Below are 23,015 nucleotides of genomic sequence, written 5' to 3' on the forward strand. Positions count from 1 at the left end.
TCACTTTATTGTCTATATAGTAAGAAAAATGACCACAGTATTCCCCCTTATCTGCAGGGGATACAGTCCAAGACCCCCACTGAATGCCTGAACCCAAGGATAGATCCAAACCCTGTATATACAATGTTTCTTTCCCATAATGCATATTTAGGATAAACTTTCATTTTTTAACTTAAAGGGAGAATTTTATAGCTTCTGTATGCTATATCCACTCTTGCAATTGGGGTCATTACTAAGTAAAACAACACAAGCACTGTGATGGCACAGTAGTTGATCTCATCATTGAGTCAGCTACTAACTAACAGGTAGGTGGTATACAAGCATGAATATGCTGGACAAAGGGATGACCCCATCACACTAAACAGTGCACAGTTTAAAACTCATGAATTCTTTATTTCTGGAATTTTCCACTTAATTTTGGAACTCAGTCAACTGGAGGTAGCTGAAACTACAGAGCAAAGAAGTGCGGAGAGGGGTCACTACTGCACACCCCATGGTAAATCCAAAAGCATTCTGCTAAGGAAAAGCCACACTCAAAGACTGCATTCTGTGTCTCATCTATAGGGCATTCTAGGAAAAGTCAAAGTCAAGGGCTAGAAAATAGATCAGAGGTTGTCAGAAGGTGAAGGGAGGGTATTTACCATAAAAGAACTTTGTGGAATGATGAAAATAGCTCCATCTTGGTTCCCAACAACTAAATTTGTTTGGTGAAGTGAAGTAATAGAACTGTACACCAAGAAGAGGTAAATTTTACTTTGTGTACATTTAATGTCAATAAATCTGACTTTTTAAAAAATTTTAATAAACAGTGAATATTTAGGGTTTATTTTCTAGTATGTTAAATATGGTCAACTTCTCATACTTTGAAATTTTTTTAACAATGCTACATGTTCATGGGCTACAATGTGATAGTTCAATACATATATATAATATGTACTGATCAAAACAGGAAATCAACATTTCCCCTTCTTCGTAATTACTTTATGACTGGGAGCTTGGAGATGCTTTCTTCTATTTGTTCATACAACACATACTAGGTTATTGTGATCTATAGTCTCTCTTCTATGCTGGATAACACCAGGAACTTACTCCTTCCACCTTTGACTTAAAAAAAAAAAAAAAAAACCTTGCACTCGGAGGACTGTAGAGCATGAAATTTTCTTTATAGTAAGGAACATTACAGACAACTAACTTCCTTATCGTAGGCTGTTGTAATGAACCTATCTCATGAGTCACACGCTGCAGAACCTGAGCCTGTCTGATCACACCAGTTCTTGTGTAACTTGTCATTAGAAAGAAAAGATAGAAGTGTGTAGCACAGAGCCTTTACTCCTCCTGGGTCTCTGGAATTTTGTTTTCGTTTGTGAACGTGGATGAGTAATGTTTGGACAACTGGGTGGCTGGTGGGGGCAAGAGATAAGGGAGCCGGTAGACGACTGCTACTGATGACTGCTGCTTGATGGCGAGCCAAACGAAACAGACAGACTCTCGATCGAGTCTCTTCTCTCTCAGCTCTGTCATCCTTCCACGCTCCCTGGGGACCTCTCTGCTAAGGTCTTTCTCTAATCAGAAGTCCATCTTCCTGCTGGGCTCTTTGGGAAAAGGAATGAGAATGCTGTTCTCACTATACACATCACCCATTCCCATCACCTACTTTCCCAAAAACCTATCCATTGCTTTTTGCCTGGCTTCATAACTGGAATTATATAAGTCAACCCATGGCCAGTCACAAACCTTGGTCCACAGTATGTATTAAAATATTTATTGGGGAGGCCGGTGCTGTGGCATAGCAGGTTGTGTCCCATATGGGTGCCAGTTTGTGTCCCAGTTGCTCCTCTTCTGATCCAGCTCTCTGCTTATGGCCTGGGAAAGCAGCGGAAGATGGTCCAAGTGCTTGGGACTCTGCAACTGCATGGAGACCCGGAAGAAGCTCCTGGCTCCTGGCTTCAGATCAGCTCAGCTCCAGCTGTTGCAGTCATTTGGGGAGTGAACCAACTGATAGAAGACCTTCCTCTCTGTCTCTCCCTGTCTGTCTGTAACTCCATCTCTTAAAAAAAAATAAATCTTAAAAAAAAAAATTTTATTGGTCATTCAATTGTGTCAGTTCCTGTGCCAGGCAGTGGGGATAAAATAATGAATGAAACACAATGCTTGCCTTTGAAGAGCCCTTAAATATTGAAAATTTTGAAAACAACTACTCAGACAACAGAGAAGAAAGCACTACACAGCAGTGAGCCTGGGTTGCTATGGGAGTTTATAAATGCAACAGTTCTCCCTACATAACTGGAATTATTCCTAGCAACCTGTACCTTCTGGAATGCCTATAGGGCATCTACACATGCTCAGATTAAACTTCCATCATCTCACTATTTCTTAAATGTAACCTGTCAGTGGAATTGATTATCTTCTCCAAAAGCAGGATAAAGGCCAAGATGTCCCATCTGGGCAGGGTCACTGTGCTTTCCAGCATTTATTTCTGTCAGCTATGTTAAGAGAGAAATGAAACAATCAAAGTGGAATTTCTACTCTGTTCTAATTGTAGTAAAGCCATTTAGGCAATTATTAGATTCTAATGTTCACAAATACTGCCTAGAATTATATACATATTATATATAAATATATAACACTATATATTCACATATATAGTGACTATATATTCATATATAGTGTTATATATTCATATATAGTGTTATATATTTATATATATATAATATTATATATTTATATATTCGATTATGTATGTAATAAAAATAGATATAAATTCTTAACTCTATGTGCAGGATACTGTGTTGTGTGATAAGAATCTTCCAAATAAATCTTCACTTCCATTGTTAAGAAGAACGACAGCACCTTGTGTGCACAGAGATCTTTACAGTTCTTAGACCTCAGTGGAAATTGTCTTCAGAACAACCTAGGATGTTTGCAGGGCTCAGAAATATTTAATGATTTGCCCAGAGCTTCGTAAATAGCAGCTGATAGAGCTGGGTCTGGACACTCGTGCTAGGAGTGTTCAAAAAGTTCATGGAAGGGACAAGCATTTGGCCTAGTGATTGAGACGCCGGTCAGGACACCTGCGTCCAGCAACTGGGCTCAGCTCCTGGCTCCAGCCCCTGAGTCCAGCTTCCACCAAGGCAGACCCCGGGAGACAGCAGATGGTGGCTCAAGTAGTTGGGCACCGTTCACCTGTATGGGAGACCTGGATTAAGTTCCTGGCTCCTGACTTCAGCCTGATCCAGATCTGGCTGTTGTTGGCATCTGGGGCATGAACCAGTGAGTGGAATCTCTCGGCCGGCACCGCGGCTCACTTGGCTAATCCTCCGCCTGCAGCGGTGGCACACTGGGTTCTAGTCCCAGTTGGGGCGCCAGATTCTGTCCCAGTTGCTCCTCTTCCAGGCCAGCTCTCTGCTGTGGCCCGGGAGATCAGTGGAGGACGGCCCAGGTCCTTGGGCCCTGCACCCACATGGGAGACCAGAAGTGCCTGGCTTCTGGCTTCAGATCGGCACAGCGTGCCAGCCGTAGTGGCCTTTTGGGGGGTGAACCAAAGGAAAAGAAAGACCCTTCTCTCTCTCTCTCTCTCTCTCTCTCACTAACTCTGCCTGTCAAAAAAAAAAATGGAATCTCTCGCTCTCACTCTCAAATACATATTTGTAATGTCGTAGAAAGTTAATATTATGAAAAAATTATGCATAGACTTTAAAAATTTTTTTGCACCAGAATAAACTTACCTTTTAATTGCCATTTTCCAAAAACTTTTGAAGTCTCCTTGTGGATCCTGAAAGGACCATCATCCTGGGTCACAAGGGCCATTCTGGGCTTTCTTCTCCCAGTTTCACACTGTATGTCCTTAAACATCCTTTTCCTCAGTCTCCTCATTTTTAAATGGGAAAAGGAAACCGCTGTCTCCCTAATTCCCAGCTTCATTGCAGGGTTCAAATGAGATCAGATACAAGAAATGTCTGAAATCTGTGAAGCACTCCATCGTGGTAAGGCACTCTTTCTACTCAACATGCTCTTGAACTTGAAAAAGATGACTATTGCCTGAGCTTCTCACCAGGAGTTTAACCATTTCCAGCTGTGGACCTCAGAACTGGAGTTGAGGAGGTTCCACCCCCAGCGCCAGAGCCGCAACATCGATTTGAAGACGAGCTCTGCCCCCTGGTGGACATAGAAAGGCGGGGACTAGCATGGTCTGCACCCAGCGACCGTCAGGAGTCCCTAGAATAGATTTGGTTTTTGTTGCTATCTTTTAATCGACAAAATAGCATGCATTTAGGATATACAATACCCTTTGAAATATATATATATATATATATATATATATATATATATATATATAGTAAAACACCAAAAGAAAACTAATCAACATGTGCACTCCCTCACATACTCAATTTATGAGTGTAGTGAGAATATTTAAAAATGTGCTCTCCTGGACCCAGCACTGTGGCGCAGCAGGTTAAGCCTCCACCTGCAATGCTGGGAAATACCCGGATTCTCCCTAACAGTTCTCCTCGTCACGGTTAGCCGAGTGTGCCCCAGTTGGTTGTGTCTGTTCTGGACATCCACACTTCCTGTCAGTCATCTTCAGTCGCAACATTCCACCAGCTCCTCCATCCAATCGGTCCAAAACTAAACTCAGTCTCTTCCACCTCCTGCTTAGCTGCTCCTATGAAGTCCAGGCATCGGCAGTCAAGTATCTAAGAGCCTGCCCATCTCCTTTCTTCTCTGCTAGGCAGTCAGTTCCAAACCCTCTCAGCTCCATCCACCCCCCTTCCCGCTGCCCGATCCTCCTCCCCCCAGGCCGCGGCTCTAACCTTGTCTTCAGTCTCCTCCACCCGACACTGCTGCCCTCGGGTTTTTACTTAGAACCCGTTCCAGACTCTTTAGATGAACACAGAAGGCTAAACGCGATCTAGCATCTGTCTGGGCCAGACAAATGATATCTTAAATACTGTAATCCAATTTTTTATTTATATAATAGCAGCATGTCCATTTCTGCATTTAGCATAGAAACCAGCCACAGTAGCCACACCTTTTAAATAAAGAAAAAAGTCAATATTTGTGTCATTAGCCAAGATAATAAATATATGTTGTAGCCATGGTAAGAACAAAGAGGTTACCAGGAGCATATATTTTAAGTAACACATTTTTTTGTTACAAAACGTCTATTTCTGCAGTTAATAGTACTTTGTATTCCTTAGTGGTAATTGAGGCCCTGCTCTAGCTGATGATACCGTATCCCAATGTTACTTAACTTTTAAAACGTGATAATATCCCGCACCACATAATGATGGTATATTCCTAGGGTCTAGATGAAAGTAAAGGATTACTCACTCAAAATTAGAAGTTAAAATAATGAACTTAAAACACATTATATTCAAGATAACAAATGTCCCACAGGGATGTCAGACATTAATTATTTTTTTAAATCACTCAATTATACATAATCTCATGCTAATTTAAGTGGTGCCATTTTTCTTTTGGCACACATAACTCATGTAGAAACACCCCGATAATTGCGTATAAAAGCCCAAAGAAACCACCAGCCCAGGATCCAGCGTTCTTCCCTTTTGATGCTACAGCTACCCACAGGCAGGGTGAACATTTTGCACAGCACCATGTCTCTCCGATTTTCTGGTGGATCCCGGCACACATGCCTGAGGCCGGGCACTGGATCTGTCAGATCACCCAGCGGAGGAGCTGGCTTTGCAGGCAGCAATGCAGGCGGTGGCTCTGCAGCTGGAAGTGGATTTCTGTCTGCCTTGGGAGGGGGCCTGGGCAGCACTCCGGGTGGTGCCATCGGAAACACTGTTTTTGCTGGCTTTGCTGGAAACGATGGAGGGCTCCTCTCCGGGAACGAGAAGGTGACCATGCAGAACCTCAACGACCGCCTGGCCTCCTACCTGGACAACGTGCGCGCCCTGGAGGAGGCCAACGCCGAATTAGAGAGGAAAATCAAGGGCTGGTATGAAAAATATGGCCCTGGATCTTGCCGTGGACTTGATCATGACTACAGTCGATATCATCTAACAATCGAGGATCTGAAGAGCAAGGTAAGAAGTCACAAATTGGAAACCATTCCGATATTATAAAACTGAGAAGTATCTCAAGAAGACAGAACTGTAACAGAAAATACTTTACGACAGTTACATGCAACTTGTCAAGAATACATTCAAATGTATTCTTTATTCCCATAAATAATTCTGCTATTAAAACAAAAGCACATTGTTTCAAGAAATTCAATGTAGTTAAAAGGTTATTGGCTTCATTGTTGATTTGGGGGATGTATACATAGATAAGAAAATACTATATTCTGAATACTATATGATATATGAGAATAAATAAAACCCATATGTCTAATTTTTTAAATGAAGCCTTTAACATTTTAAGGGTTACATAATGAAGTAAGAGTTTATGTAAAAGCTTCATTGTAGGACACTTTCTAATTTCCTGAAATACTGAGAGTATTTAATTTCCTGAGATCCCGAGTTCTGAGAGTGAACTTCCTCGTGGTGACCTCTCTGCTGATTCATCCTAGGTTATCTCTTCCACTGCTGCAAACGCTAACATCATTCTGCAGATCGATAACGCGAGACTGGCCGCCGACGATTTCCGGCTAAAGTAAGTGACAGCATTTCCTTCTGCTCTAGAAAATGTTCCCTGCCTCTCAACAATTCATCAGATAAAGTGTCCAAGCCGAATAAACTATGACCTAGAAGATAGAGGGGAGCAAGGGATCTGTTATATTACTACACTCACCATTTATATGTATTGATTGCATTCTTAAGGGAAATATCTATGCCTACCTAGAATACTGCCAAGCACAAAATAAATGTTCAATCAACATTTATCAGCTAAGTAAAAGAAATAACTAAAAAGGGCAAATTCAAAAATGGGATCTGTGTATTTCAATGATATGCTATTGGAATCTGTGTCATTAAATAAGTGCTGATTATCCTGCATAGAACTGAGTGGGGGTGATAGGGAGGGCTTCCTTTGCGCACATTTAGAATTTTTTAGAGTCCTAATTCAATGTCTGATTTTCAGCGTGGCAATGGAGGTTTGCGTTTTCTGGAATTTCAATGCCCCTCCCCCCAGGTATGAGAACGAGCTGGCCCTGCACCAGAACGTGGAGGCCGACATCAACGGGCTGCGGCGGGTGCTGGACGAGCTGACGCTCTGCAGGACTGACCAGGAGCTGCAGTTTGAGTCCCTGAGCGAGGAGATGACCTATCTCAAGAAGAACCACGAAGAGGTAGGAGAAGCTGCACTTGCAGTAAAAGCACAATCCTGCACGTCTTACATACTTGGGTGGGGGAGCACTTTTACAGTAGTAACGCATGCTCACTGAATCATCCGCTCACGCCAGGCACCACTCGCCCTCATAATCCCATCCCCTGAGGTCACAGACGGTCAGCATTTGATCTGAACTTCCTGTTCGTAAGTTGTTGCGATATGCTGTGCACTGGGGAAGCAATGCATCGCCTTCGCATCAACACAACCGTCCTCTGTCCATGAGATTATTTCTTGCATTCCTACAGGCCTCTTGAGGTCAGTCTTCACACAAAAGACCTCTCTGATGTCAGTGTTTTTCTCTATTTATCAAGCCTGGATTTACTTTAATCCTGAACCCTGCATGATAAGAAACCCATTATTTGACACATCGTGCCAAGTAGCTTCACTCCCTTCCAAAAAAAGTTCCTCCAAAAATGAACTAACTGCAAATGTCGCCAAAACAATGGGTGATGTATCTTTAGAAAACACCTAAGACAGAAAATGCCCCATTATTGGTTTAAAATGGCTCAAATGCCACACATGAGAGCAGAGAAATGAGGAAGTAAAAATTAAGATTAAAAAAAAGAAGCAAGAGAAGGGAAGAGTCGAGAGCAGTGGGAGAGCCAGGTCGCCCAGAGAAACCTCCAGAGAAGAGAGGGCAGCCCAGCTGGCAGCATCCGGCCAAGGGGAAGGATCGGGCAGAACTCACAGCCTCCTGAGAGAGGCACCATGGAAGGAGGGTCCCTTTGATAGCACTGAGGGTAGGGACAAAAAGCCACTCGCACCTCAACACTCCCTGAGGACAGCACACTTACCACGCTCCCTGGGGCCCATTCCCCGGGCACCTTCAAGCAACTTAGCTTTCAAACCTCTATAGCCACAAGACTCCGTTCGCACACGGCATCTTACACAAAACCCCCACGTAGGGGAGGAAACATCTGGTGGTCTCCTTGGGTTCTGGACATCTTTTGCTCCCGGTAGACCCTGGACAGTCACAGGTGTGGGGTCATGAAAAGAAAGCACACTTACAACTCCTTTCAACGTCGTAGCAATGAAACGGGACTGCGTTCAAGCCGTTGACATGCCTGGTCTCTCCAGAAATCCATTCTCTGGGTCAGACAGGCTAATGATTCCTGCTGGGACCTACCCTAGGCAGACAGGCTGTCCCGTACAGCTTCGGAGAGCAGACGCTCGGGTGCCAGAGCACCAAGTTCCCATTCCAAAGCGTTCTGGTCCCAGCCCTTTGGAGGACTGAGCTGTGTTACTTTGCGAATCAAATAGGTGATGGATGTGGCTCGGGATTGACCGCGCCAGTTAAAAAGATGGTGCGGTCCATCGCAGGCTTGAAGCCGGAGTCACACCCCTGCAAACCCTCCTGAGACCGCATGCGAGCCTCCAGGGCCACAGAAGTCACGCGCGCTTGTCCCACCCGCAGGAGATGAAGGCGCTGCAGTGCGCAGCCGGCGGCAACGTGGACGTGCAGATGAACGCGGCGCCGGGCGTGGACCTCACGCTGATGCTGAACAACATGCGCGCCGAGTACGAAGCCTTGGCCGAGCACAACCGCAGGGACGCTGAGGCCTGGTTCAACGAGAAGGTGAGGTCAGCCCCCCGGGCCCCGTCACACCCGCCGGCAGGTGCGGCCGCCGCCTGACCTTTGCCTGGGCCTTGCAGAGTGCCACCCTGCAGCAGCAGATCTCGGACGACGCAGGCGCGGCCACCTCGGCCCGGAGCGAGCTGACCGAGATGAAGCGCACCCTGCAGACGCTGGAGATCGAGCTGCAGTCCCTCCTGGCCACGGTAGGTGCGAGCCAGGCCGGCCTGGACTCTGTGGTACATAAGAGGCCACGGGACACCTTCCCTTTCACAGCTTTACCGGCAGGTGGTTAGCCGAGAGCAGAGGAGCGCACACCACAGCCCCAGAGACCCAGAGGGCCAGGCAGAGCCAGCTCTGTCTTCCTCCCCGGTGTCACCGAGGAGTCCCTTACTGGCAGGTGCCCTGGGCCCACTTTATAAAAATAACCAGCATTTCACATCGTTCCTTCCATATGGTGGCTCACCTAGAGCCAGGAGCAGCATCCCGGCTCCACCTGAAAACTCAGTGACAGGCTGAGGGCAGAGCTAGTGTCACACCAGCATCTCCAGATATTGATGGAGACACTCTCGAAAGCGGTAGTGTGCTTGTCACCGGGCAGAGGACAGGAGGGTGCACACCTGAGCCTGACATGGGCTCATGTCCCATCCCACAGGAGGCACCCCTTAGGAGAGCCTGGAATTCAGTGTCTTGAGGATCCTGGGTTGTTTCAAAGGTTGCCATGGAGACAACCTTTCCACCCACCCCACCCTCCCAGTAGAACCAGCTTCCCTTTTAGGGTATGAGCCAGAAGCACCAAAAAAGCTTGATTCTGACTTACGGTCCCCAGGAGATGCAGGGTTCTCTGTCCTCACAAGAGCTTCTGTGCTGTCTCAGGACACCGGGTTGTAACACAGAGAGCGGCCATCACACAAATGAATGCAGTGTAGCACAGAGGAAAGATGATTCAAGACAATAGGAAAGCTCTCTTGATTTAGCTGCACAAGGAATGTGCAGGTCGTTCTTACTGTCCAGCATTTAGACGGGAGAGTGGGTTGTCAGCCCTGGCTGACTCCCAGCTTAACCAGCACCTGCTGCTAGCTGGTACCCAGGACCCTCCCTGCCCCTCTGGGCTCCTGGAGCCCCGCTCTCTTCCCCCTGTCCCTTCTTTGTAAAGCCGGAGCCCAGTCGAAGCTGCCCAGGCTGCTGCAGCCCTCTAGAAAGATCCCTCTGTATTGCCGAGCCTTGTGGGAGGAAACGCTGTTCTGAGCTCCCAGATCAGAATCTAAAGCATTTTCACGTAGAAGCAATGATGTTATGGGTAGGTTCTGTGCAGCCCGTGGAACTGTAGTTTGGGGTCGTGAGATGAACCACCCCTAAATCAGCCCGTTTTGCTCACCACGTAGCTGAATTATATACAGAATAATGGTGGCATAGAACTTTCAAGTCTGAGAGCCTCTTAAGACAAACACTAAGCTCAATTCCTCATCATTAGACCAAGTCATGTGTAAACTGGGAGTTGTTTCTGTAGGTAACTGTCCACATTTGCTCCCTGTAGTATGCAAACTTCCAAGATCGCCCTGTCCGCCTTCCTCTTTGGTAAGACACCAAAGTTCTGAACCACTGCACACACACCTCCCTGCAGTCTTTCTGCCCGATGGCCTCAACTTCCCCACCACCGTCTAGATCACCTGCCACTAGATGCTTCTAGAAAGTCTGCATTACCCACACGAGGCACCTGGCAGCCTACTCGTCTAAGTTGGTGGTTCTCAGCCCCGTGACACCCAACATCTGCCTATTAGGCTGAATATTTTGTACGTCCCTCTTTGCAACCCTGGAATGAGCCAATAGATAGCACATGTAGCAGTCAACAATTTTAAAGCATAGTGCAATACCACAGGAAAAGGAGAATGTTTCAAAATGCAGTGGATTGGCTCTGTAAATGTGGGCCCGGTGACTCCAGAGCATGTAATGAAAGAGACAGGTGCTCGCATCTTGTTTTAATAAATGTGTTGTGTCCCACACTGGAAGATCGAGTCACTCAACACAAGAAAAGGAAAATGAAAGAGTGGAAATGCGGATGGACACTCAGATAAGAACTGATATCAGAAGTAATAACTGCCCAGACATATTTTTCTGTGATAAGGGAGAGAGGAAAATTACCTTAATTGAAGCAGAGACCACATGCCAAGACAAATTACAGACTAGGAGCATAGAAGAAAGGAAGTATAAGAGTCATAAGAGTCGTGTCAGAATAATGACCTGTCCCCTCTGATGACTGTCTCGCATCTTGAAATCCCACCCCACGTCAAGACATTCATTCCGTCAGAGCACCTTCATAAAAGGCCTTGGTGAAGGACAGAAAATCAAGAATGCATTAGAAAAAGAAACAGTAATATGAAAAGCCTTGGAATGGTGACAGTGTAGATCCATGGCAGAGGAACATTATAGAACAATAGGCTATCCCAACACAAATAGGCAAGGTCGAAGGATGGATTTTCTCATATTGATTTCTTTTTACCACCCTAGATACATAGATTGGTCATAATTGGAAATCTTACTTAAATGTTGTGAATGTCCAGTGTAACAGTCAGAAATCTTGTGGGAAGGGGGCATCTGTCCCGTGTCAGGTCGTCCAGCCTGTTTGGGCCCCACCCAACCTCTGGCCCTTCTCCTCCACCTCCGGTTTTCTCGTGGCAAGCCCCCACAGGTCTCCAAAACTTGGCTAGGCGGCAAGCCTCCTGGCTGCTGAGGAATCCTGGCCTGCCTAGCCCGCCGCAGGGTCTCACGGATGTTTGATGTCCCCAGAAACACTCCCTGGAGTGCTCCCTGACGGAGACCGAGGGCAACTACTGCACACAGCTTGCGCACATCCAGGCCCAGATCGGGGCCCTGGAGGAGCAGCTGCACCAGGTCAGAACCGAGACCGAGGGCCAGAAACTTGAGTACGAGCAGCTGCTGGACGTGAAGGTCCACCTGGAGAAGGAGATCGAGACCTACTGCCGCCTGATCGATGGCGATGGAGAGTGAGTAAACTGCGGGACATCTCATCTCTACCTCTCTGAAACCATGGCCAGTTAAGAAGCCTATGTGCCACGTCGGAGTAGCTGGGTTCAGTCCCCAGCTCCAGCCCCTGATCCAGCATCCTGCTACTGCAGAACCTGGGAGGCAGTGGCTACAGCTCAGGTGGTCTGGTCTCTTGCAACCCATGTTAGGAAATCTGGATTGAATCCTGGCTTCTGGTTCCAACTCAGCCCAGCTTCAGCCATCGCAGGCATTTAGAGAGTAAACCAGTGAGTGGGAATGCTCATTCTCTCTCTCTCTTTCTCTCTCCTTCTTACATAAAAATTTTTTAAACTCTAACTGTGCACTGCCCATTAGCCTTCCAGACTTCCAAGCCATTCCTTTTTCATTCCCATTCCAGAAAATTCCAACCATCTCTTGCCTCTGGGGTATCACTGCCTCATTCTGCACCTCACAGCACGCTCCTCGCCTGCTCTGGAAGACTGTAGTTCCCCCTGCACAAGCTCCTATTTCTTGTCCTTGTTAACCACTGGGGGGTCTCAGGATTCTCTCCCCCACACCCCAGACCTCACCCTGTTCTCAGTTCATTCCTGACATCGCTGCTGCCCAAATCAATGTGCTGTGTACAAAGCTCCAGGATCCAGAAATATGTAAGACCCTGGACATTTCTGTGTACATTGTCCTTACATTTTAAATTCTGTGATTTAAAAACAGATCATGGGCCGGCGCCATGGCTCACTTGGTTAATCCTCCACCTGTGGCACCGGCATCCCACATGGGCGCTGGGTTCTAGTCCCGGTTGCTCCTCTTCCAGTCCAGCTCTCTGCTGTGGCCCGGGAGGGCAGTGGAGGATGGTCCAAGTGCTTGGGCCCCTGCACCCACATGGGAGACCAGGAGAAGCACCTGGCTCCTGGCTTCAGATCGGTGCAGCACCGGCCATAGTGGCCATTTGGGGAGTGAAGCAATGGAAGGAAGACCTTTCTCTCTGTCTCTCTCTGTCTCTCTCTCTCTCTCTCACTGTCTATAACTCTACCTGTCAAATAAATTAACAAAAAAAAAAACACCTGGAAGCAAGGTTTTTTATGTCCTGTTTCTAGACTACACGTGATTACTTTCGTCTTCTTCACACACAAGCTTGAATGGTTTCCCTCACAGAGAACTGAGATTTGGTTTTGGCATGCAGAGTTCACTGGAGTTCATCAACTCAATGACTATTTCTTCTGCAAGAGTCACCAGAAATGTAAAAGAATAAACTGCATTTATTTGTTTATTACAGTTCATGCTCCATATCGAAGGGCTTTGGATTAGGAGGCTCAGGGAATTCAACTAAAGGTAATAAGGTCTAAATCTATTTCTATCACAACAAATATTTTTTCATGAATGCCACTCATACACTATGGTGTATCTATATTTACATGGTTTTAACTAAAGGGATCTGGCTTGAAAAGTATTATTGTGAGTAGATAAAACTACCCCCTAAACTATTATTATACATCTATACTTATTCCTTCACCAAAAATGTGCATAATATATTCTGTTACATCCAGGAATGGAATTAATTGCCATGTAATTTCTCAGGTTGAAAATATTTGTTCATATGTGTTTTATTTCTAGATGTATCTAAAACCACACTGGTCAAGACTGTGGTTGAAGAGATAGATCAGCGGGGCAAAGTTCTTTCTTCACGGATTCACGCCATTGAAGAAAAGACATCTAAAATAGCCAATGGCAAGGCAGAACAGAGGGTTCCTTTTTAGCTGTCATTTTAGAGAAAAGGATAATTTGGGAAAGAAGATTGAACGACTGCCTTGTTCTAGATATCAGGGAGACTTAACATACTTTCTACTCTCAAGAGAAGTTACTTGACAATGATACCTGGTTTCTTAATTTTCACAGGATGTTGGGTGTTTCATTTCAAATAAACAAAAAGAATGGATTGCCTTCCTTTCTGTTCACTGATGACTAATCATTATTTGTGATTTACTTTTTGTCCAACTTATAGAGAAACAGTTGCCTTGCAGTTTGGTTTTAAGTAGTAGTCAATACCACCACATCACATTTATTTATCTTTTTTTTTGACAGGCAGAGTGGACAGTAGAGGGAGACAGAGAGAAAGGTCTTCCTTTTGCCGTTGGTTCACCCTCCAATGGCCGCCGCGGTAGGCGCGCTGAGGCCGGCGCACCGCGCTGTTCTGAAGCCAGGAGCCAGGTGCTTCTCCTGGTCTCCCATGGGGTGCAGGGCCCGAGCACTTGGGCCATCCTCCACTGCACTCCCTGGCCACAGCAGAGAGCTGGCCTGGAAGAGGGGCAACCGGGACAGGATCGGTGCCCCGACCGGGACTAGAACCCGGTGTGCCAGCGCCGCAAGGCGCAGGATTAGCCTGTTAAGCCACGGCGCCGGCCTCACCACATCACATTTAAATGTAAATCCCACCATGTCTGCCTGGGCAGGTTCAGAAATTCTGTGACTGAAAATTCCCACCAGTAGAGGGCGCCCTTCTGGCATTTTCCCGAGGGCTTATGGCAAACTCTTCCAGATGTCTGGGTACTTCCCATGACACATGCCATTCTTCGTCTAAACAGCATAGGCTCCAGGAAGACTCACAGCCATGAGCCTCGTGTTAAGCTCTTTTTCTATAGGACAAAGATCCAACTTTCTTCTGTGAAGGCCCAGATAGTAAATATTTCAGACTTTGCCAGCCACAGGGTCTCTATTTCAAGAATTCAATACAGCCTTTGAAGCAGGAAGCAGCTATGGAAATGAGCATGAGTGGGTTCCAATAAAACTTTATTATTCATCAAAAATGTGAATTTCAAGTAACTTCCTGTGTCAAGAAATACTGTTCTTCTTTTTATCTTTTTTCAACAATTTAAAAGTGTGGCAGTGAGCATTTGGCTCAGTGATTAAGACACTGCTTTGGGACACCCACATCCCACATTGGAGTGGCTGATTGAGTCCCAGCTCCACTTCCCATTCAGTTCCCTGCTAATGTGCAGCAGGTGACGGCTCAAGTACTTAGGCCCCTGCCACCCACATGGGAGAGCCGGATTGAGTTCTGGGCTTCTGGCATTTGGACATTTGAGGATTGAACCAAGAGGTGGAAGATCTCTCTCCAGACCAGATGAGACAGATAGAGAAAGAGAGGAGAGAGAGAGAGAGAGAGAGAGAGAGAGAGAGAGAGAGAGAATGTATGTCTGCTTTTCAAGTAACGTGAAAAATTGTTTTTTAAAAAGAATAAAAACTATTCTTGGCTCACGGGCCATAAGAAATACATGGCAGGCCGATGTAACTCACCAACACAAGTTCTAAAAGTTGAAAACTCATGAGGTTGAGGAACATTATGGTTATTGTGTCCCTCTACCTTTCTCGTTCAAAATATATTGATGTGAAGACTAAATATTGATTAGTTATTAATGTAATTAATGCAGAAGTATCCAATAGCCTGAAAGGAAAGCAGCTCTCGTGTTTCCCCAGCAAATGGCATGATTCCCACGAGTTCTACCCAACAACCCAGCAGCCACATGGGAGCTCAAACAAGTGGTGAGGAACGGAATATTGACAAAATCTTCAAAAGCCATCAAATAAAGTGAGCACTGGAAATTCATGGGGAAATAACTGCCCAGATGTGCTTTGTATGCAGCCAGCTACAAGAATTTACAGGACTCAGATCAAAATAAAAATGCAGGGTCCCTTGTCCTCATATCAGGAAAAATGTGTCATTAAGGGCACTAGAATGTGACACTTTCTTTCTCCTCCTATTGCATTGCCCACTTGTCCCGGTTTCTTGTTTTGTCCTGGGCATTTGTATGTTTGGTAATTCATGTAGTTCTTTTTTTTTTAAAGATTTATTTTTTTTTATTTGAAAGTCAGAATTACACACAGAGAGAGGAGAGGCAGAGAGAGAAGTCTTCTATTCAATGGTTCACTCTCCAATTGGCCACAACGGCCAGAGCTGCACTGATCCGAAGCCAGGAGCCAGGAGCTTCTTCCGGGTCTCCCACGCGGGTGCAGGGGCCCAAAGACTTGGGCCATCTTCTACTGCTATCCCAGGCCACAGCAGAGAGCTGGATCGGAAGAGGAGCAGCCGGGACTAGAACCGGCGCCCATTTGGGATGCCAGCACTTCAGACCAGGGCATTAACCCGCTGTGCCACAGCGCCGGCCCTATCATGTAGTTCTAAGTAAAGTTATTGCACACATTATTATAATTTGCAATGCCAGTTTCAAGTGCAAATATAAGAAGAAGTAACATATAGGATTTACCCAATTCATGCTTTGTAGTTCATAGGTATGTGTATATTTTGTTCTTATCAAAACAGTGGAAACACCACACACAACAAACCTTTTTAATTGCACTGTCTTCTGTGCATACATTCTGCCAGCCCTCTCTGTCTTTACTTCACTGATGAATAAGAAGAAAAATGAAAAGAAAGGGATTACAGTTGCCTCATCTTTCCATGCCATGATTTTCAGCATGGAGCTTGGCTAACAGAGGAAAGAAGTACGCGGAGGTACCCGAGAGGGTTCCTTGCTCGGTCACGTTTCTTTGAACATCAGTGCCACGTGCCTGCATTCAAAGCAAGCTCTGGTTTGAATGGGCATCCTAGCTTGTTGGGGCTTTCGGAGACTCAGCCTGCTCACTCCTAGACTGACTGCCTTTGTATTGCTTGGGTCTCGCTGGACACCTGTCATCCTGGGCCTATCAAGTCATCTGCCACAGAGGCCGTTAGGAGCAAGTGCAGACCAACACATCTCGCGTACTCCTCACTCTCATGCCCCAGGGTCCCACTGGAATTCACTTCCAAGATGCAAGTTCAAAGATAAAAATCAGTTCGAATTGCAAGATGGTAACAGAAACCAATAAAACAGTCTGGGGCCGTTCTGCACAAGACACCTGTGCCTTTGCCAGAGACTGTGAGCAGTGTTGACTCTTAGTTATATGTGTGGGACTGCTTCCTGTGTTCCTTTGTTACCAGTCTGCACTTGGTTGGGATTGCAGTTGGGGAGTCTGCAGGGCCAGGACTGGAGGATTTCTCCTGGGCACCGTGGGCAACACCAACCTGAAAATATTAGAATTTATTGGACTGAGTTTCCCAGATTGGGAGCAGGTGTGTAAATTCCAATGATAAAGCAAAGCCACGACTATACGCAATTATCAGACAGCAACAGCAGTAGCAGCACTGCACTCTAACTCAGATCCAGCAACAGAAGGCCCGAGAGCAGACCCGTGCCCTTATCACGGGAGGAGGTTAGCACGGAGACCATGTTCCCTAAAATCCGTGTGTTGTGAGCATTGCTGCCGAGCAGGGCTGGCTTCCGGGGAGGAGCTTGTACAGCCACACGCAGTCTCTTGCGCAGACCGCCCTGAACACTGATTGAACTAAATATAGCGGCATGGCTATGTTAGGAAGAAAGGGGAAAGTGGTAAAAGCCACAATCTCAACTTCCTTTTAAGAGGACAACATACATGTCTAAAGCTCATAAGTCAAAGAAGTGTTTAGTAAAGCCCGAAGTTTGAAAATCGGAAGACACAGATGAAACCAACAGCTGAAAGTTTTAAGTGGTCGTGCATGGAAAGCAACACTTGGTGTGGGAGTAGACAGGGAACAAGAACTTGCTGGCTGTTAAAGCAAATTCATTATGCTGAGAAAATGTAAAACTGCATTTTGAAATAACCGAGAAAATGTATCAGGGCTTTCACTGTAAAATGTACACATGAAGCTGATACAAAATTCGATTTTAAAAAGGCACTCTGGGGGCCAGCATTGTATCGTAGCGGGTAAAGCTGCCGCCTGTAGTGCCAGCATCCCATATGGGCACCGGTTTGAGTCCCGGCTGCTGCTCTTCTGATCCAGCTCTCTGCTCTGGCCTGGAAAAGCAGTAGAAGATGGGCCAAGTCCGTAGGCCCCTGCACCCATGTGGGAGACCCAGAAGAAGGTCCTGACTCCTGGCTTCAGATCAGAGCAGCTCTGGCCATTTTGGCCAACTGGGGAGTGAACTAGCGGATGGAAGACTTTCTGTCTCTCTCTCTCTCTTTCTCTCAGAGAGATTTGTTTATTTATTTGAAAGTCAGAGTTACACAGAAGAGAAGAAGAGGCAGAGAGAGAGATCTTCCATTTGCTGATTCACTCCCTAATTGACCGCAACAGCCAGAGCTGCGCCGATCTGAAGCCAGGAGCCAGGAGCTTCTTCCAGGTCTTCCATGCGGGTGCAGGGGCCCAAGGACTTGGGCCATCTTCCACTGCTTTCCCAGGCCATAGCAGAGAGCCGGATTGGAAGTGGAGCAGCTGGGACTCGAACTGGCGCCCATATGGGATCCCAGCACTGCAGGTGGCGGCTTTACCCGCTACGCCACAGCGTCAGCCCCAAATAAATAAATCTTAAAAAAAAAAATTAAAAATAAAAAGGCACTCTGATACCTCCATATCCAGAAGGTAAACAAGACCGGACACTTTAAAATGTGCTTCTGCTACAAAATATCCTAACGTATGGGGAAGAGATGTAGTGCATCAGGTTAGGCCTCTGCTGGCATCTTATACCGGAGCACTGATTTCAACACCAGCAGCTCCACTTCCGATCCAGCTCTGTTAATACACCTGGGAGAGCAGCAGAAGACGGCCCAAGTGCTTGGGCCTCTGCTACCCAAGTGGGTGACCTGGATAGACTTCCAGGCTCCTGGCCCAGCCCTGGCTGCCGAGGTCATTTGGGAAATGAGTCAGCAGATGAAAGAATGCTCGCTCACTCTCCCTCTCTCTCTCTCTCTCCCTCTCTCTGTGCCTTTCTGTCTTTTAAATATAGAAGTAAATCTTTAAACAGAAATAACTAAATATCCTAATGCTGGGCAAATCACGTGTCCTCTTAATTACATTGCTAAGCCTAAAGAAAATAAAGGAAGTCATAAGAAAAAGAAATTTCAAAACACAGACACACACACACACACACACACACACTGCACTGCGAGTGGTGGGCAAGCCCAGGCGCTGGAGCAGTCCCGCAAACACGCTCAAGTCAGAGAGAGTTTCTGGCTGAGGGCCACCCTCAGGAGTAGGACGCAGAGCTGACCGAGTGTCGAAGCTGGACTTGAGAGCCTCCCTAAAGGGACGCACTCTCAGAGCCTGTCCCCTCCGGAGGGGAGTCTGCTGCTGGTGAGGTGGAAAAGTCGGAATCGGTGTTCAGGACATTCACCACAAGAACCAAGTGTGTGTGCAAGCAATATTTTTCTAGTTTTTTGTGAGCCTGGTTTCCGTGTATCAGTCTCTCGTGCCTCTTTCTTACACAGTTAAGCCATCCAGTCTCCCATCAATCTGGGCTACACGCCTGCCCCCCGGGACGGGCACCTCGTGTGCCTTCTTGGTGTTTGTTTTTCCTGTTCGTGGCTTCCTGACAACGTGTACAAGGGAATTAAATTGCCAAGGACCTTTCCTGTCCAGAAACTTCCACCCCACCCTCAAAGCACAGAACTGCAGATGGGACCTCATTTGTGGTCTGAATGTTGGGGGCCTCCTTCCCAGACCTGGTGGACCCCCCGCACTGCGTAGCTATTTCTTATTGTCTCCATGAGCCTCTGAAATAGCCTTGGACATGACTCACTGTGGTTCAACGCCATGCATTTTGCCTAGTTCTTGGTGGTGTCTTGGAATTTAGCAGCCTGGTCCTTTAGTTTCAAGTGATATTTTATAAAACAAAATAATTTCCTCATCATACTGTTGTTCTTGAATCAAACCTCTAAGTTTCCAAAATTTTCTTTTTATCTCTCTTTGTTAAGTTTGTTCTACTTTGGAAGAGATTTTTAAAAATTTATCTTCCAAATCTTCTGCTGAATTTTCTTTTAGAAGATAATTTTTAATTCCAAGAGCTCTCTCTTGTATTTGCTGTTCAATCTTAATAATATTCTAACCACATTTCAAACATGTAGTACTTTGATTCCTTCTAAGGGTAATAGTTACAGATAGTTTATTTAGGCTGTGGCACAGTAGGCTAAGCCTCTGCCTGCAGAGCCAGCATCCCATATGGGTGCTGACTTGTGTTCTGGCTACTCCTCTTCTGATCCAGCTCTCTGCTATGACCTGGGAAAGCAGTAGAAGACGGCCCAAGTGCTTGGGCCCCTGCACCCATGTGGAGAGACCCGGAAGAAGCTCCTGGCTCCTGGCTTCAGATTGGCCCACCCCTGGCTGTTGCTGCCATGTGGGGAGTGAACCAGCAAATGGAAGACCTCTCTCTGTCTCTTCCTCTCTGTCTGTAATGCTACCTCTCAAATAAATAAATAAAATCTTTTTTTAAAAGATTTATGTGTGTATGTATGTATTTGAAAAGCAGCGTTAGAGAGAGAGTCCCACCACTGGTTCACTCCCCAAATGGTTGCAGCAGCAAGAGCTGGGCCAGACTGCTTCCTCTGGGTCTCCTACGTGGGTATCAAGGGTTCAAGTACTTTGGCCATCTTCTGCTGCTTTCCCAAGAGCATTAGCAAGGAGCCGGATCAGAAGTAGAGTAGCTGGGACTTGAACAAAAATTCAGATGGGATGCTACTGTCACAGGTGAGGCTTAACCCCTTGTGCCACAATGCCAGCCCCAGGTAGGTTTTTTTTTTTTTTAACTTTTCTTCAACTTCCCTTGCTGTTTCTATTTCCCTGGGTGCTATTTGTTGCTTGTTTCATTGAGTCTCTGTCTTTCCTATTGCAGACATTTTCAGTGTATGATGATCTTTGAAATATGTTCAAGAGCAAAGCTAAATATATATATATATTATTTATAAATATATATTTATATATATAGAGAGACTGTCTGGTTGTCTGCATTTCACTCTGGGTGATTACTTCTGAGGAATGCTCAAATGTATGTATCCAGAGGTCTTATCTCTAGGATTCTTCAGTGTCCCCAGGGAAGGACCCAACCTGCAAGGCTGGTTACATAATTTTTGGTCTCCAGTGCAAAAGGAAAATGTGGGGTCCCTTTCCAACAGTCAGGAAAGAATACAGATAGAAAAAGATAACTTTCGGCCGGCGCCGTGGCTTAACAGGCTAATCCTCCACCTTGCGGCGCCGGCACACCAGGTTCTAGTCCTGGTTGGGGCGCCAGATTCTATCCCGGTTGCCCCTCTTCCAGTCCAGCTCTCTGCTGTGGCCCGGAAGTGCAGTGGAGGATGGCCCAAGTGCTTGGGCCCTGCACCCGCATGGGAGACCAGGAGAAGCACTTGGCTCCTGGCTTTGGATCAGTGCGATGCGCCAGCCGCAGCGGCCATTGTAGGGTGAACCAACGGCAAAAAGGAAGACCTTTCTCTCTGTCTCTCTCTCTCACTATCCACTCTGCCTGTCAAAAAAAAAGATAACTTTCAAATTTCATATTATTTATATCATGTAATCGAAATAATCATGAGGCTGGTATCATGGCATAGTGGGCAAAGCCATACCTGCACTGCCTGCATCCCATATGGGCACTGGTTTGAGTACCGGCTGCTCCACTTCCAATCCAACTCTCTGGTATTGCCTGGGAAAGCAGTAGAAGATGGCCCAAGTCCTTGGGCTCCTGAACCCATATAGGAGACCCTGAAGAAGCTTCAGGCTCCTGGCTTTGAATCGGCCCAACTCTGGCTGTTGCGGCCATTTGGGGATTGAACCATCGATGTAAGACCTCTCTCTCTCTCTCTCTCTCTCTCTGCCTCTGTAACTCTGCCTTTCAAATAAATAAATAAATCTTTTTTTTAAAGAAAAAGAAGTAATTATGATATACATATCTTTAGAACTACAAAAAATGATTTTAGTGTCATAATTTTAAGTTATACAATAAATCGTAATACTTTAGTAATGTCATTTCTTAATTGACAGCTTTTTCAGGCTTTCTTTTCCTGAAAATTCACAACAATTTATATTCTTGGCAACTTCAATTTGAACCTATTCAATTGAGTGTGAGGCCCATCATTCTCAGCAAACTCAAGATCTCAAATGATTTCTTATAATTTTAAATTTTAAGGAGAAAACAAGCCAGGCCGAAAGAACATAAACAATGACAGAGATGCGAGAACAGGGAGGAAGGGGACAGAAGAATGCAGCTCAGCCAGGTAAGACCCACGGCAGGAAGAATGTCAAGGCCAGGCACAATAAACAAAGACCAAAGGCAGGGAGCAGAAGCTACGGCTGGATAAAAAGGGGCAGCCACCAGCGACCCAGAATTCTCAGACAGCCGTTGTCTGAGACCCAGACTCAGGTGGTCAGAGCCACACCTAACGAAGAAGGTACAGAGAACAGATACAAGAGACAGTGCCTGGCTGGGAGCTGCAGGCTGAGCAGAGACCTGAACTCCAGGAACGTGCTGGGCCCCCCCCTTCCCGAATGACTAGGAGATGAAGAGTGCAGGAAGTGAATGCTGAGAAGATTCTAGAAGCTGACTGTGAGAGGCAGAAACGCGGTGATGTGGGGAACCTAGACACAGGCAGGGGCGGGGGGGGGGGGGGGGGCTCGTCAAGTCCCTCCTCTTTACCGATGAGGAAGTCGAGCCCCAGGGAGCTTAACAGACCCCCTCACTGCACGTGGTGGGCGAGGGAAACCAGTCAGCGTGAAGCGGTTGTCTTCACGGACAAGGATCAGAGGAGCCTCCCTGTCGCCAGAGAAGATTCCACGCAACGCTTCTGCTCTCACTTAGGACCTGGCCTCCTTCCACGGGTACCGGGCACCCTGGGCCCATGGCCTTGAACTTATTTTCAATGGGTCTTATAGATGGTGAAGACTAGGATTTAGGTCCACTGGCTGCAGAACACACGCGATGGTTGGTTGGGGCAAGGGAAAGAGAGATTGGTCTAGTACACCTTTTTATCCCTACAGGAATTGTATACTCCTGAAAGCTGGAAGACAGGAAGGGTTACTCCTACTACGTGAGAAATGCATCCCTATAATAATCTTGATACTGCCCCACCTGTCCCGTTCCACAGATAACAAATAACCCCAAGGTAACTACCTACAAAAATGGACCCAGTAAGTTGAAGACGTTCATTAAAACTAAAATCATCCAATTATGGCTAATTCGGAATGAGCTGGCAAACATCATTTTGCTATGAGTAGCCAAGTTCACGGAGGAACACCCTCACGCTGTGTATATAAGGGCGAGCGGTGCCGGCCAGTGCATGCGCCACGCACCTGCTCCCCAGTCTGCACGCC

At 46.3% G+C, this 23,015-nt stretch overlaps 1 protein-coding gene across 1 annotated transcript; it reads left to right on the forward strand.

Moving 5' to 3' along the window:
* The first annotated feature begins 5,615 nt into the window (after positions 1-5,615).
* On the forward strand, positions 5,616-13,639 carry LOC133776681 (keratin, type I cytoskeletal 28). The gene is made up of 8 exons (XM_062215845.1): positions 5,616-6,050; positions 6,536-6,618; positions 7,096-7,252; positions 8,708-8,869; positions 8,947-9,072; positions 11,654-11,871; positions 13,146-13,201; positions 13,484-13,639. The coding sequence occupies exons 1-8, from the start codon at positions 5,616-5,618 to the stop codon at positions 13,624-13,626; spliced, it is 1,380 nt and encodes a 459-aa protein (XP_062071829.1). The 3' UTR covers positions 13,627-13,639.
* The last annotated feature ends 9,376 nt before the right edge of the window (positions 13,640-23,015 follow it).

Source organism: Lepus europaeus, chromosome 18 (genome assembly GCF_033115175.1).
Source record: "Lepus europaeus isolate LE1 chromosome 18, mLepTim1.pri, whole genome shotgun sequence".
Classification (NCBI taxonomy): Eukaryota; Metazoa; Chordata; class Mammalia; order Lagomorpha; family Leporidae; genus Lepus; species Lepus europaeus.

Excerpts from the sequence above, each read along its gene's own strand:
- LOC133776681 (XM_062215845.1), top strand. The coding sequence starts at position 5,616 with ATGTCTCTCCGATTTTCTGGTGGATCCCGGCACACATGCCTGAGGCCG. Across the intron at positions 6,619-7,095 it reads GCCGACGATTTCCGGCTAAA|GTATGAGAACGAGCTGGCCC; the intron begins GTAAGTGACAGC and ends CCCTCCCCCCAG. Across the intron at positions 11,872-13,145 it reads CTGATCGATGGCGATGGAGA|TTCATGCTCCATATCGAAGG; the intron begins GTGAGTAAACTG and ends TGTTTATTACAG.